The sequence below is a fragment of the Perissodus microlepis genome, chromosome 5, assembly GCF_051167445.1.
Source record: "Perissodus microlepis isolate ML-2025 ecotype Zambia chromosome 5, ASM5116744v1, whole genome shotgun sequence".
NCBI classification, from domain to species: domain Eukaryota; kingdom Metazoa; phylum Chordata; class Actinopteri; order Cichliformes; family Cichlidae; genus Perissodus; species Perissodus microlepis.
Window position 1 is genome coordinate 21757938 of NC_140465.1, and position 14034 is coordinate 21771971.

Consider the following 14034-nt stretch of genomic DNA (forward strand, 5'->3'; position numbering starts at 1 on the left):
AGTCTAAGCAACTTAACACTTACACTGTTTTCATTCATCAGACCTTGTTTTTGCACATTTGGCTTGAAATAAAATACTGGTTCTACAGCACAGTAATGTACCAAGTTTAAGATTTAATTTGAGTAGGATTGGTTTAGTATGGTCCTTTTTAATGCTGTACTGAGCATTTTGTGGTACAAGGGTAAACGGCACACAAATTGCAGTTGTTTAAGGCAAGGCAAGGCAAGGCAAGGCAAGTTTATTTGCATAGCACAATTCAACAACAAGGTGATTCAAAGTGCTTTACAGAGACATTAGAAACAAAAACAAATAAAAGAGTAGTTGCACGTTCAGAATCCAAATTTTATTTTGGGAAGCTGTGCATTGTTTCAGTATTAGATCATGCACAGGTCAGAGATTAAATTGAGGTTGAATTGTCTCTGAATGCTGGGAGTAAAGGTTTGAGAATCCAGGTAAATAATAACCAAAAAAAAAGGAAAAAATCTGTCAGCTAGAGAAAGAAACTGCGGTTTGCTTGCAGAAAAAAAAAATCATATAAAGGCCAAACACCAGTTTATGACTGCACTAAATGTCAGGAGTGCTATCTAGGAAAGGAGAGCAGACTTGTGTCCTTGTCAATGATTAAGGGAACACGTTGTGTCCCTAACTAGAAGAATCGCCACGAAATGCAAACCCTGGGTAAGAGACATGAAATGAAACTAGATCTGTGGACCCATAAAAAGAAATCAATCTCTGACTCGTGAGACTTTCTATGTTGGTGACAAAGCAGCATCTTCTGTCAAGCACTGTGCTTCACTGGAATCAACACTGACAGAAGCAATGGGATAAATCAGAGATGTACAGGAGCGACGTGTGTGCTCGGAATTGGCTAAATGTAACGAACCCACTGGGTGAAATTTCACCATTCATCAGTACAGCAATCGTAAACATAGCTATAAATCACCCAACAACAAACTTTTCAAGTGAACAGCTGGAATATTCTCGACTGGTCGAGTGAGTTGAATCAACTCAGTCTGCCTGAGCTGCATTCCGCTTGCTAATAACAAGACTTTACAGGCAGGGACTTTTCACAACAAACAAGTAAAGGTGGGTCCAGTGAACTTCTCGGGGACCGGCATGGCATCTAGAAATTGTCTTCTGATGTCTGACATGAGGACTGCAGCAGCTGTTGACCTTTCCTGAATATTGAATATGATGATTCTCTTTGATTTTGACTAAAACTGAACCTAAAACTTGGCACAGGTTGTTGTATCCGTTACTTAAAAGCAAAAAGAACAGAAAACACACACTAGTCCAAATACATTACATACACACGTGGAGAACTAAATGTTTGCTGGATTTATTCTTATGTGCTCAGCCAGCACGGGCACATACAGTGGCTTGCAAAAGTATTCGGCCCCCTTGAACTTTTCCACATTTTGTCACATTACAGCCACAAACATTAATCAATTTTATTGGAATTCCACGTGAAAGACCAATACAAAGTTGTGTACATGTAAGAAGTGGAACGAAAATCATACATGATTCCAAACATTTTTTACAAATAAATAACTGAAAAGTGGGGTGTGCGGAATTATTCAGCCCCCTGAGTCAATACTTTGTAGAACCACCTTTTGCTGCAATTACAGTCTTTTAGGGTGTGTCTCTACCAGCTTTGCACATCTAGAGACTGAAATTCTTGCCCATTCTTCTTTGCAAAACAGCTCCAGCTCAGTCAGATTAGATGGACAGCGTTTGTGAACAGCAGTTTTCAGATCTTGCCACAGATTCTCGATTGGATTTAGATCTGGACTTTGACTGGGCCATTCTAACACATGGATATGTTTTGTTTTAAACCATTCCATTGTTGCCCTGGCTTTATGTTTAGGGTCGTTGTCCTGCTGGAAGGTGAACCTCCGCCCCAGTCTCAAGTCTTTTGCAGATGTTTGGAATCATGTATGATTTGAATTTATGTTATGTTAGCAAATTTTAGAAAACTACAAGAATTTTGTAAGTTTATATGTGAATTTTTGATGTATTAGCTGGATTTCTTATCTATAACAGTGTTGAATTATCAATTAAATGGTAAATACTTTAGTCAGGTAGGTTAAAGAGTCAGTAGCATGCATTATTTATGCCCAGATGTATTATAGACAAGCCAGGTGTAATAGCCTGACAGGGGAATGGACCTGACCCATACGTGCAGGGACTTTTTAGGATGCAACAGCACAGTGCTCAGAGGCTCCGGGTGTCAGGGCATTAGAAATAAGGTGTTTGCTCACATCTTTTTGATCTCCTGGTTTGAAGCTCATCAGTGCTTTTACTGCTATTTGTAGCTTAAGCATATCAAATCTGATTTAATGCTGCCCACACTATACAATCTCCAATCTATTACCACACAGGTTCCTGCTGTGCCCATAGTACAAGTTGACAATAAAGATGCTAAATATAGTTTTGCTGATGATTTTACAAAAGCCACTAATCGCTGCAGCGTACCTATGCCATCCACCCACCCAACCTCCCCTTAATTTGACTCAGCAGGGTGCCCCTGAAAGAATGAATGTATTTACTTATGAAGCTTCTCACTCTCAGTCGTTTCTCTCTCTCTTGTGTCAGGCATGGGTTCGGAACTGATTGGTTACAGTTATTTAATAAATCTGTAAACACATGGTTTGGTTTTTCTGTTTGAAGTTGTAATAAGCTCAGAAGACTTCTAGAAACTAATCTGAACAGACATTTGTTCAATGCAGAATTGGAAGGAGGAGGCAGCGTGATGGTAGATTGCACTGTTGTCTCACAGAAAGAAGGTCCTGTATTCAAATCACTGGCCACCCAGGGGCCTCTCTCTGTGGCGTTTGCATGTTTTCCTTGCGTCTGTGTGGGTTCTCTGAAGATACTCCAGCTTTTCTCCACAGAAGGAAGATGCAGATGCATGTTGGCCTCGAATGATTGTCTGTTTCTGTGTGTAGGGCCTGTAGTAGAATGGCCACCTCTCCAGGAAGTACCATGTCTCTCATCCTATGGATGGATGGAATTATTTGAATGGGAGAAAGGAATTGAAAGGAAGGTGTTGTTTTGGAGTTTTTTTTCTTTTAACTTGACTTCCTGATTTTATATATCTGTAGTTATGCAATCAGCTGTAAGACCACACACTTTGGCCCCTTTTATCTGTCACTACCATGATGACATACTTTCACTGACGGGGCCGACACACCTGTGTTTATCCAAATATGCTGAGGCTAATGGGAATCAACCTAGTATTAGTCATAAACAAAAGTATGTAAAGGTTTCATCCAGTGGTTCTTCAGATGCCAGAGATACCATAAGAAAACTAGTAACGTCACTCAGATACTCTTGTGTACCATTCACACATCACCACTCTGATGAAGCACTCTAAAGTTATTTGCAATGTGACGCAAGTCACATGAATGTTTTGTTACTGACTGTATGCCTTGCATGACTTTTAAGGTGTATTTTTCCTCCCTTTAAAGGTTACACAGTTACTTGTATGAGCTGAATCACACTGTTGTCTTCTCTCATGTCAGTCTTGCCCGAGCTTCATACCATAAATAGTGAAGGCCAGAGCTCAGCAGGCATGTGCGCCTGTTCTCATAATTTACTATAGAAATAGCCACCTTTAAGCTCAATTGCACACACGAAGTGCAACCATTTTCAGAAACTCAGGACACTATAAATATAAATTAAAACAGGAGGCATTGCTGTGCAAATAATTCAAGCCCTTCATTGAAAATAATACTAAATATTGAAACTGAAAAGCTTCACCCCTTCACCCTTCACCCCTAAATTTGATGCTGATAACATGTTACAGGAAAAGCTTGGACACGACCACGATTGCTACTTTACTGCATAAATTCTTCCTTTAACAATGCTATTTATAGTTCAGGGGAACTGAGCGATTTTTATAGTTTAAAGACTGCAGTGTTGTCCTGTCCATTCTAGATGTGGGATTTCAGCAGCCCCATGGGTCTCTTTTGTCATTTTACAGCTCCCTGCTGCAACGAGGGCAGTTCAGCACCCAGACCCTTTTGTTAAGGAGTCTGGCTGCTGTAATATGGGCAGAATATAGTTTACTTATTTCAGCAAGATCATGGTAGAAGCCTTCCTTTAGAAAAAAAAACCATTGTTGGATTGGTAGCATAATGGTGAATAGATAAAGATATGTGTATAGCGTTCATCACCGACGTCAAACAATCTAGAACGGATCAGAAGATCACAGACAATCAATGTAGGCTTTTGGCCTTCTCCCTTTTAAACATTTTACACGTTGGTGCAGTGGTTAGTGCTGTCACCACAAAGGAAGAAGGTTCCTGATTCAAACCCCAGCTGGACCCTTAGTGTGTGGAGTTTGCATGTTATCCACGGGGCGTGTGGGTTTTCTTTCAGTTGCTCCGTCCTTCTCCTACAGTCCAAAGACATGTATGTTAGATCTGTGCTACGTAAATGCACAGACATAGCATTTGCAGTACATAGCACTGCAAAATCTTTGCAACTTTACATGAAGAAATGTTATTCTGAAACTATAAACTTGCTCATGCAGTCTTTCAGAGTGTGTTGAACAAACCCCAGGTTGTTTCAAATGGTCTATTTATACTCAGTTATGTGACTGAGCTGCTGCCAATTAACCTTATTAGATGTGAGGTGTTCCACCGTGAACCAGGTCAGAGGCTTAGATCCACAGGTTAAACCCTTCTAGCTCTTCTGAAGTTGAGGCTTAAATGTAAAGGTTACAATTTGTGGTTTCTTTCATTTACTTTACTTTGTTTGGCTCTAATAATGAGCTTTTCTGCTTAAATTTACCTTCAGAGTTTTTGCTTTGTGCTTATGTCTTTTTTGTCTTTTACTCCTGTTTACATCGCATTTTATAATTATATTATTAATAATCATAAGACATCATTTTAGCTCACTTTCTTCAGGGACTCTGTTTGAGTCAACACAATCACCTGCAATGCAGCTACACACTTATGTAATGTTTTTCTTTTTGCATAAAGCCTCCGAGCAGACTGCTGTCCTGAAAACAAGTTTTTGATGTTTCTATTAGTTCATTCTAGGTAACGTTTATCAACAAGCAGAGCTTAGGAAAGAAGAGCTTATTAGGAGGCTTTTATGGAGTGTTTTAAAGACTTTGGTGGTTGTTTAAAACAGCTCTGCTCATATCAGCCACTGACAACAAAGCTTTTTGTTACAGTGAGGTGTTTTTATCCCCAGTAAACACTTGTCATATTGCTTAAAATTTGGTTTAAAGAAAGCTTTGATATATGTTTTCTTGCTTTATTATTCGCTGCATGGTCAATTTTTTCTTCTTTTTTATTTTTCTTTTGAAAAATGTGCCATTGAATGGGGCTGCTTTGATGTCCCAATATATTAGCCAGGCCCCCTCCAATGCGACACCAGAACATCTCTCAGTGCTTTCTGTGGAAAGCCATTACAGTTTTCATCATTCAGCTCCAATTCCCTGCACATTTCCTGCATTACAGATATCATATTATAGCTGTGCATCAACAGTAAGGGACTCAACTGAGTGGAAAAAGACAGTGCATGATCTTCAGAAGTAAACAAAATGCCTTGAAGCTCTACAGTTTTTCTGATTATTGAAAAAAAGCTGCAGTTTTTCTCCCCGTAATACGCTCTGTTCACGGGGCGACCGTGGCTCAGGGGGTTGGGAAGCGCATCTGTAACCGGAAGGTCGCCGGTTCGTTCCCCGGCCTCTCTGTCCTGGTCGTTGTGTCCTTGGGCAAGACACTTTACCCTACCGCCTACTTGTGATGGCCAGAGGGGCCGATGGCGCGATATGGCAGCCTCGCTTCTGTCAGTCTGCCCCAGGGCAGCTGTGGCTACAACCGTAGCTTGCCTCCACCAGTGTGTGAATGCGAGAGTGAATGAATAGTGGCATTGTAAAGCGCTTTGGGTGCCTTGAAAAGCGCTATATAAAATCCAATCCATTATTATCATTATTATATGTTGACACACTGTGATATATCGACGGAGGACACAATAATAACAGCTCTTCACACAGCCCTCACACACCTGGACAGTCGTAACACCTATGTTAGAATGCTGTTTGTGGACTTCAGCTCTGCCTTCAATACAGTTCAACCCCACAAACTGGTTAATAAACTAAGCAACTTAGGACTCAGCAGCTCACTGTGCAGCTGGATATTGGACTTCCTGAGCAACAGACCCCAGAACGTCAGAATGGGAGAGCACACCTCCTCCACCCTCATTCTGAATGTGGGTGTCCCACAGGGGTGTGTCCCACAGGGGTGTGTCCATAGTCCCCTCTTATACTCACTTTTCACCCATGACTGTTCACCAATCCACACCAGTAACGCCATTATAAAATTTGCTGACACCACCATCATAGGACTGATCAACAACAACTATTATTCAGCCTACAGAGAGGAGGTTCAGCATCTGAAGCGATGGTCTGATGACAACAACCTGCATCTGAACACATCCAAGACCAAGGAGATGGTAATCGACTTCAGAAGAACAAAGTGATCTGAGCACTCTACCCTCTACATTGATGGGGAGGAGGTAGAAAGGGTAGAAAGCTTTAAGTTTCTCGGAGTCCACATCTTGGCCAACCTTACTTTAACATCTCCCACCAGGTAGGGAAAGCACAACAAAGGCTGTACTTCCTCAGGAAACTACGTCAGGCCCAATTACCCCAAAGACTGCTAGTAAACTTCTACCGCTCCACCTTCGAGAGCCTTCTGACCTACTGCTGCACACTCTGGTTCAACTGCTGCACCGCGGAGGACAAGAGGAAACTGCAGCGGGTGGTGAGGGCAGCAGAGCGGGCAATCGGTACTTCACTAACCCCCCTCAGAAACATCTATACTGCCAGCACCATCATCAAAAACCCCTCGCACCCTGGACACTCACTTTTTTCCCCTCTTCCCTCTGGTAAACGTTACAGGTCCATCAGATCAAAGACAAACAGACGCAACAGAAGTTTTTACCCACAGGTTGTCAAACATGCCCTACCTCCACCCTGATTGGAGGATAACTGCACTGCATAAATCGTATTTCTGTTTATACTTCAATGCAACCAACACCCCTACCTCTTTAAACTGTATTTATTATAACCTTATTTAGTATAGTTCCAACAGCACCCCCCCCACTCAATGTGCAATATCACTGATCACACTGCACCTCTCAATGCACCTGCTAGTTAGATGGCATGTATGTGTATGTATATAGATGTAAGCGTGTATGTGAAAATATGTGTGTGTATGTATGTACGGATGCATATATGTATATATTCATATATGTATGTATGTGCGTGTATGTTTGCAGGTGTATGTATAACTTGTACATATCTTTCTCGTGTAAATTTGTCTGTTATTGTGTAAATACTTACGCTATTGTGTACTTCACACACATGGAGAAATGCCAAACTGCCTTTCATTGTTCTTGTAACGGTGACAATAAGAAGCTATTCTATTCTAATTCAATACTAATCTTCTAAAAGAAGCCAAAGCTGTGGTTTGCACTTTGTGTGGTGCTGCACTCGTAGCTTAATAAGAGCTCATGCAGGAAAATGATTTGAAAGTTTTGGCCGGATCTTCTTTGTCTGCAGGAATAACTTCCTTCATATTTTTAACAAGTGTCTTGCCAACATGTTCGTTCCATGGAAGCTAAAGCTGTTCAACCAGACTGAACGGCCTCCTCTTGATTTTTCTGCCATGAAGCTGTCACATAAATTTGTTTGTTACATTTTTTTTAAACAAGAAAAGGTGATCCCTTAGAGCCTAAAGTGAAAACCTCAGAAAACCCACCTACGCTCCTTAATGAAGGTTCATCAGGTATTTAAGAGAGAGGTGTGGGGTACTACAGCATGTGTGGTAAAGATCTTAGAAAGCTCCGTGTGCCCTCGTTATCCAGCTCAGCTGTTTTCACTTACTGTACCTGAGAGATTAGAGGAGAACAGCCAGCACCACTGCCTCTGGGTTTGTCTTGTATACTGTACTTTTAAATTACACAAATCTGAATTGGCAGGAAGACCAAGGCGGAAAAATGACAACCATGCACATCATAGCTCCTCAAGGCAGAATGGTTAGCTGCTGTCACTGCAGAGATTTTTGACGCCCTGCTCGACTGTCAAATGTCATTCTAATGGTTTTGCTTACTAAAAATATTCCATGCTGCTGGAGAGGCTGCTCTTTATGATATCTTGTGGAACAAAAGTGCTTTGTTAAAAGGTACAAGTACACCCAAATTACAGAAATGTTACCATGCTAGCAGCTAGCTGCAAGGATTGTTGCAGGTTTGAGATATCTGTTCAATTCGTCTGTGAAGGTTCTCAGGCATCCAGGTCATTGTAGCCTAAAGAGCTTGGAAAGAAGGTGTCTGTAGTCCCTGAAGACGTTTCACCTCTCATCCAAGAAGCTTCTTGAGTTCTAAGAGCAACTGGTGGAGAGTCCCAGACTTTAAGCCCTATGGGAGTGTCCCCAAGAGGGTCATGGACCCCCTATTGATCCTCTGCCTAATCACACCCACGCTGTGTGAAAAAAGGTGTGGGTCACAATCAGCCAAGGTTGATTGTGAACCCATTGTGAATCCTAGCCCCACCCTATCATGTGATCTGTTCAATTCAATTTTATTTATACAGCACCAAACCACAGCAACAGTTTCCTCAAAGGGATTTGTATTGTAACATGTAACATATCGTAACATTGTAACATCTATGCTATAATAATAGAGAAAGTCCCCCCAAAATGAATCCATTCCTGCTGGGAAAAAACTTGGCAACAGTGGGAAGGAAAAAGTCCCCCTAACAGGAAGAAACCTCCAGCAGAACCAGGCCCAGGGAAAGCCGGTCATCTGCTGTGACCTGTCGGGTGTGATGGGAGGAAGACAGGATAAAATATACACTGTGGAAGAGAGTCCGAGGTTAATAATAACTAATGTTTAACTGCAGAGTGGTGTATAAACACATAGTGAGTGAAGAAGAAACACTCATGCACTCATGCATCATGGGAAGCCCCCAGCAGCCCAGGCTTATTGCAGCGTAACTAAAGGAGGATTCAGGGTCATCTGATTCAGCCCTAACTATATACTTTATCAAAAAGGAAAATCGTAAGCCCAATTGAAAATAGAGTATATCTATCCCCATGAGTCCTGGAAAATGTGTTTAGATGTCTCATGAGAAATATTTTCCATTTCTAGTTAATCCACAAGCCTCACATTTAAAGTTCTCTGGAACTACTTCTACCATATTTTTTTCTTTCTATTCGGTTTGTGGCCTCCTTCTATTAACCGGGACATTTTTCGTGCATTGAGAATAGTGAGACACAAACTGCTTTTAAAATGCAACAAGAGCATTAGCTTTAAATGGACTTTCTCATCCAAGTTTAATATTCCACCATAGTGCACGTTAAGCATCTTTGATCAGTCATGTATACAAATGAGGCCACTTTAATCCTGCATATGGTTCACAGGAGACTAGTTCAGGTCTTTGACCACCAATCAACACATTTCCAACACCCACTTAACCTTCCCGGTGCCTCTGCTTTCTCTAACACCTCATCATAAGCCTACAGCTACTATATGTGCTCTCCTCAGCTGTGTGTGTGTGTGTGCGTGCTGGGTTTTAATAGCTCTGCTATGCAAGGAAAAGGGACAGAGATTGACCTGCTACTGACTGGCTTTGATGGACAAACTAATGGGAGGCTTGGATGAGAAGTTCATTGAATGGGACGCTGCTGAGTAGGAAGAGAGTGGGTTCTCTTCTTATGTGGGAGGACACTAATAGCTTTGCCAAGCTCTCTGCACAACCACTCAAAGCTCAGAGCGCATACTGCTTTGTGTGGCTTATATGACTCCTGTCAGTTTAAATTGCTTTTTTAGATTGCATAAAACAGTGTATATGGAGGTGAATTATCTGTAGGTACAAGCAATGGATGGCTCGCCTCTGTCGGCACCCTTTTCTTTATGTCCTTTCACTCTTTTTGAGATGTGAAACGATCACATACATCTGCAGAAGAAGTCTTAACTTTTATTTTTCCTCAAGTTTTACCACAATTTGAGTTGTTAAAAAGAAAAAAACCTCCTGCAGGTCCATTTCTGTGTATTTTAGCCTGTGTCCGCTGTGTGAGCAGGTGTATTTAATTGTGAAAGAGGATGATGCTGAAAATTAATGCAAAATTGGATTCGGGAGAAATGTGTTATTGATTCTTTGCAAGTTAAACACATTTCTCACTAAATCCACCGTAGATACCCTTAGGACAAAATGCTCACACTTTGTTATTGAGTTACAGCTTAATGGATATAACACAAGCGTGTAATGATGCTAATACTTGGCAACTACAATGCAGCGATTTCCAAACTGACAGCTAATAACAAGAGTCGATCAGCATCCACATCGCAGCGAAACAAATATAAAGCGTCCTCAGAAATAATGTCCAATTCTGTCCAGTGTCATCAAAAGCAGCTGCCGGGCTCCCGTGACAAAAATAGGAGAGCCTGCAGGTAAACAGATGAATAAATGGATTTAAGCTGCAAGAAGGCCATGAGAGATTGCTCTCTCTGGGAAACAAACTCTTTTTGTCACATGCAGCACAGAGCTGCCCACTGTGCTTCCAGAGTCCCGCGCTGACAGAGACCGATGGACTGTCCCTTCCTCTCTTATCGGAGCTGCTGCAGCCCCACAACGTCTGGCTGCAGGCCTGCTAAGACCTTCTCTTTTTCCCTCTGATGCAGGCTTCCTCACGTTGACGTCGGCTCTCTTTATAGTTTTATACAAAGTTTTGAAGGCATTGCCTTAAAAATTAGGGAGCACTCCACTTCTTTACTTTAAATATTGCTGTACGAATGACATCCTTCGATGGTTAGTTGAGCTTATTGATCCAGGCTGAAACAACTCTGTAGCTGCTGGATCGTTTCCATGGTTTGTTTGTTTTTTTCCAGTCATGCGTTCTGGATCATCACTGTTTTTCCAGTGTATGTGCTCTCAGTTTAACACGGGTTAAATCGGAGTTACTTCTGAATTCTTGTTCCCAAGGCCCATGATGTTTTCGTGCGTGTGTGCGTTTGCTGTTGTTCTTTTGACACAGTCATCTATCAGACATTTAGCTTTTCTTTGAAGTTAACATCAGAGCCTTGAGTGACGCTAGCTTGATTGCAGATTCTTATTCATGCAACAGAAAGTAAAACTCTAATGCCTGTAATTCACACACACACAAATGCACACTCACACATTTATCCTTCTTTAAAATGTAACTAACAATTTCTCACTGATTTGTTAATTCATTTTTTGTCTGTCGGATTCCCAACAGAAGTCACCCAACATATTTTCCTGGACCTCAAAACTTGTTTTGTCTGAAAAATGTCAAAAGTTGCTTATGCTTTCGAGCATATCTACTAAGGTGATAAATCACCTTTTTTAACAAAAAAAATTGTTAGTCAAACAGTTTTTGACTAATTTTCTGCTTATTTAACTCGTGATTTATTAACCCATCATCCCTTATAAGATCCAAATAGCTTTTTTTTTCTTTATGCAGCGCTCTATGGTATTGAGTTATTTTTTGGGGAAATTACAAATCTATCATTGCGTTTGCAGGTTTTATTCTATGCTGAAATGTTTTGGCTGACTGCATATTTCATCTGTCTTTGTTCTTGCGTTCTTCTGGAACAGACCTTCTACCCTTTATGTGCGCAGTATAAATCATCGTGACACTTTTGCTAGTACGGGTTTCCTTCAATGGACTTTTTCATTGCTTCCGTCCTCTGGCTTTACAAATGTGTCCACCAGCTTGTGCCACTGCGTTCGCTCTTCAGTTTGCTGTGTCCTCGCCTTAGTTCCCTGCTCATGTTTGCTTGCCTGTTTCCCCTGAGGGTTATGAGGCATTGCACAGCTGAGGGAAAATACGGCACCAAGGAGCACAGCCCGAGTGTGTGCCGCTTATATTTTATTAAGCCTTATCAGGCTGCTGTCTCTTGCGTACTGCCATCACCAGTGCCAGGCCTGAGTCTGTCACTCAGCATGTAACTACATTTCTGCAACACCTCTGGCAACATCTGAAGGGAAGCTGTAACTTTTGTGGTTTGATGTATTGAAGAATTTTATCACTTTTGTTATTAATTCATATTTTCCCCTTTTGGACATCCCTGTAGTTTACTCTTTTATTTCCATCCTCCTTTCTCATTTTTTTCTGCACACTTACCCTCCATATTTATTCTGCACATAATCTAAATTTGCAAACTCTTTCTCTCCTTCAGTGTTGCTGCGTGAAGAGGTGGTCCAGCTCCAAGAGGAGGTCCACCTGCTGAGGCAAATGAAGGACATGTTGACTAAAGACCTGGAGGAGACCCAGGGCGGCTGCTCTGCCAATCTGCTTTCTGCCACAGAGCTCCGTGTGCAGCTGGGTGACAAGGAGCAGGAGCTGGACCGTGCCAAGGAGGCCTTACAAGGTCAGAAGCAAACAGACATCTTGTCGTCTTACCTAATCTACCAGAACCCCCGTGTTTCCAGCACCTACCTACTTCAAATGTACAGCAAATACAGCTGTCCAAGCTTTCATGGGGATGTTATGTCAAGCCAGAATATCTTGTAATTAAATGAAATCCACTTTGTCTTACCAAACAAAAGCAGACAGTATAAATTATTTTTTTTCCATTACATGACAAACATTTGGGACATCAAAATGATCTACAAAGTCATTTTTTGTATTCGTACAAAAACGTCTTCTACATTGTGCTTTCTCACAGTAATTGGTTCAATTAAATGTTTCCAGGCAGCATATACAGTGGTGTGTGCATGGTCCAATAGGTTCATCTGTCCAAAGAAAATTGTTCCAGAAGTCTTGTGGTTTGTCTTAATGTGTCTTAGTGCCATGAACTTTAATACTTAACTTGCTAACTGAGGCCTGGGGAGTGTGATATGAAGCTTTTGGCCTTTTTGAAGTTTCTCTGAGCGTTTCACAATCTGAAATTCACAATCTTTTTCAGGGAGGGGTGGGGGCATTTGCGTGGGATGTCCACTTGTTGGAAGATTGGCTTGAATGTTTTCCACATGTGAATAATCTTTCTCTCTGTAGAAATGATGGACTTGAGATTGTTTGGAAATGTTTTTATCTATCTTTGCTGAGACATAAAACGTTAGAAATGACTGTGTTTACTTTCTGTTTCACAGCTATAAAATAACTATTTATCCATTTATACTTCTGCATCTACCAGGTTTTCTTTGAATAAATGGCTCACTGAAATGTTTTCTATCTAGACAGTATATCTCTTACTGTCCGTGGTTTTATAGTCAACTCTATACATTAAGAGTTATCATGTTCTTTACCGACTCTTAAGAACAAGCATGCCAAATAGCTGGGTGTTTTCCATTTTTGCATTAGTTTACTATAATTTTGGCTCTCAGATTCTTGTTTTGTGTGTGTGTGTGTGTGTGTGTGTGTGTGTGTGTGTGTGTGTGTGTGTGTGTGTGTGTGTGTGCATTAACTATCAAAATTACTTTTTGGGATTAGCTTCTCTTTACTAGAGCAACATATGTTGATTCATCTATTTCAAGCAAATAAGAATCATTCATGGATCAAAGCAGTGGGTGTAAATCATTAACTCAACAGCATTTTTCACATTCATCAAAATCATTCACAAGTAACAGCAGACCAATTACCATAATAGTAAAATTCCAGTCATTCTTCTGGGGCATCAATTAAAATAAGCAGGTAATCTCTCTCTTGATGTGGCTAAGTTGAAACATTAGTCATCCCGAGCTGATGAGCAGCCAAGTCAACTCCAGGTTCACCTCATTTTAATTAACGTCCATCGATCATGAGCGAAGAGCTTCGCTCGGACACTGATGTGTTAGGGGTGTTCTGTTTTTATTATTATGCAACACCACCATGTTTACATCTTTTTACAAAAAGCAAAGGCAGTCCTGCTTGAAACTCAGGCAGTTGTTTTTAGTTTAATGTTCTACCTTTGCGCGGTCCTTTCAACAGCTCATAGTGGTAAACTGCAGGCTTGTAAACCGTCATGTAACTGCGGCAAAACAGGTTTAAATGCTGTGTGATAAATGCGAGG

General features: G+C 41.1%; 1 protein-coding gene across 4 annotated transcripts in view; it reads left to right on the forward strand.

The window, feature by feature from the left end:
• The window catches only part of kaznb (kazrin, periplakin interacting protein b), a 151335-nt gene that overhangs the window by 118888 nt on the left and 18413 nt on the right, over positions 1-14034 (forward strand). For all 4 annotated transcript variants that reach the window (XM_084928763.1, XM_084928764.1, XM_084928765.1 and 1 more), the window contains one exon: positions 12223-12414. In XM_084928763.1, the coding sequence (XP_084784889.1) occupies positions 12223-12414 (192 nt within the window). The remainder of the gene's footprint in view (positions 1-12222; positions 12415-14034) is intronic.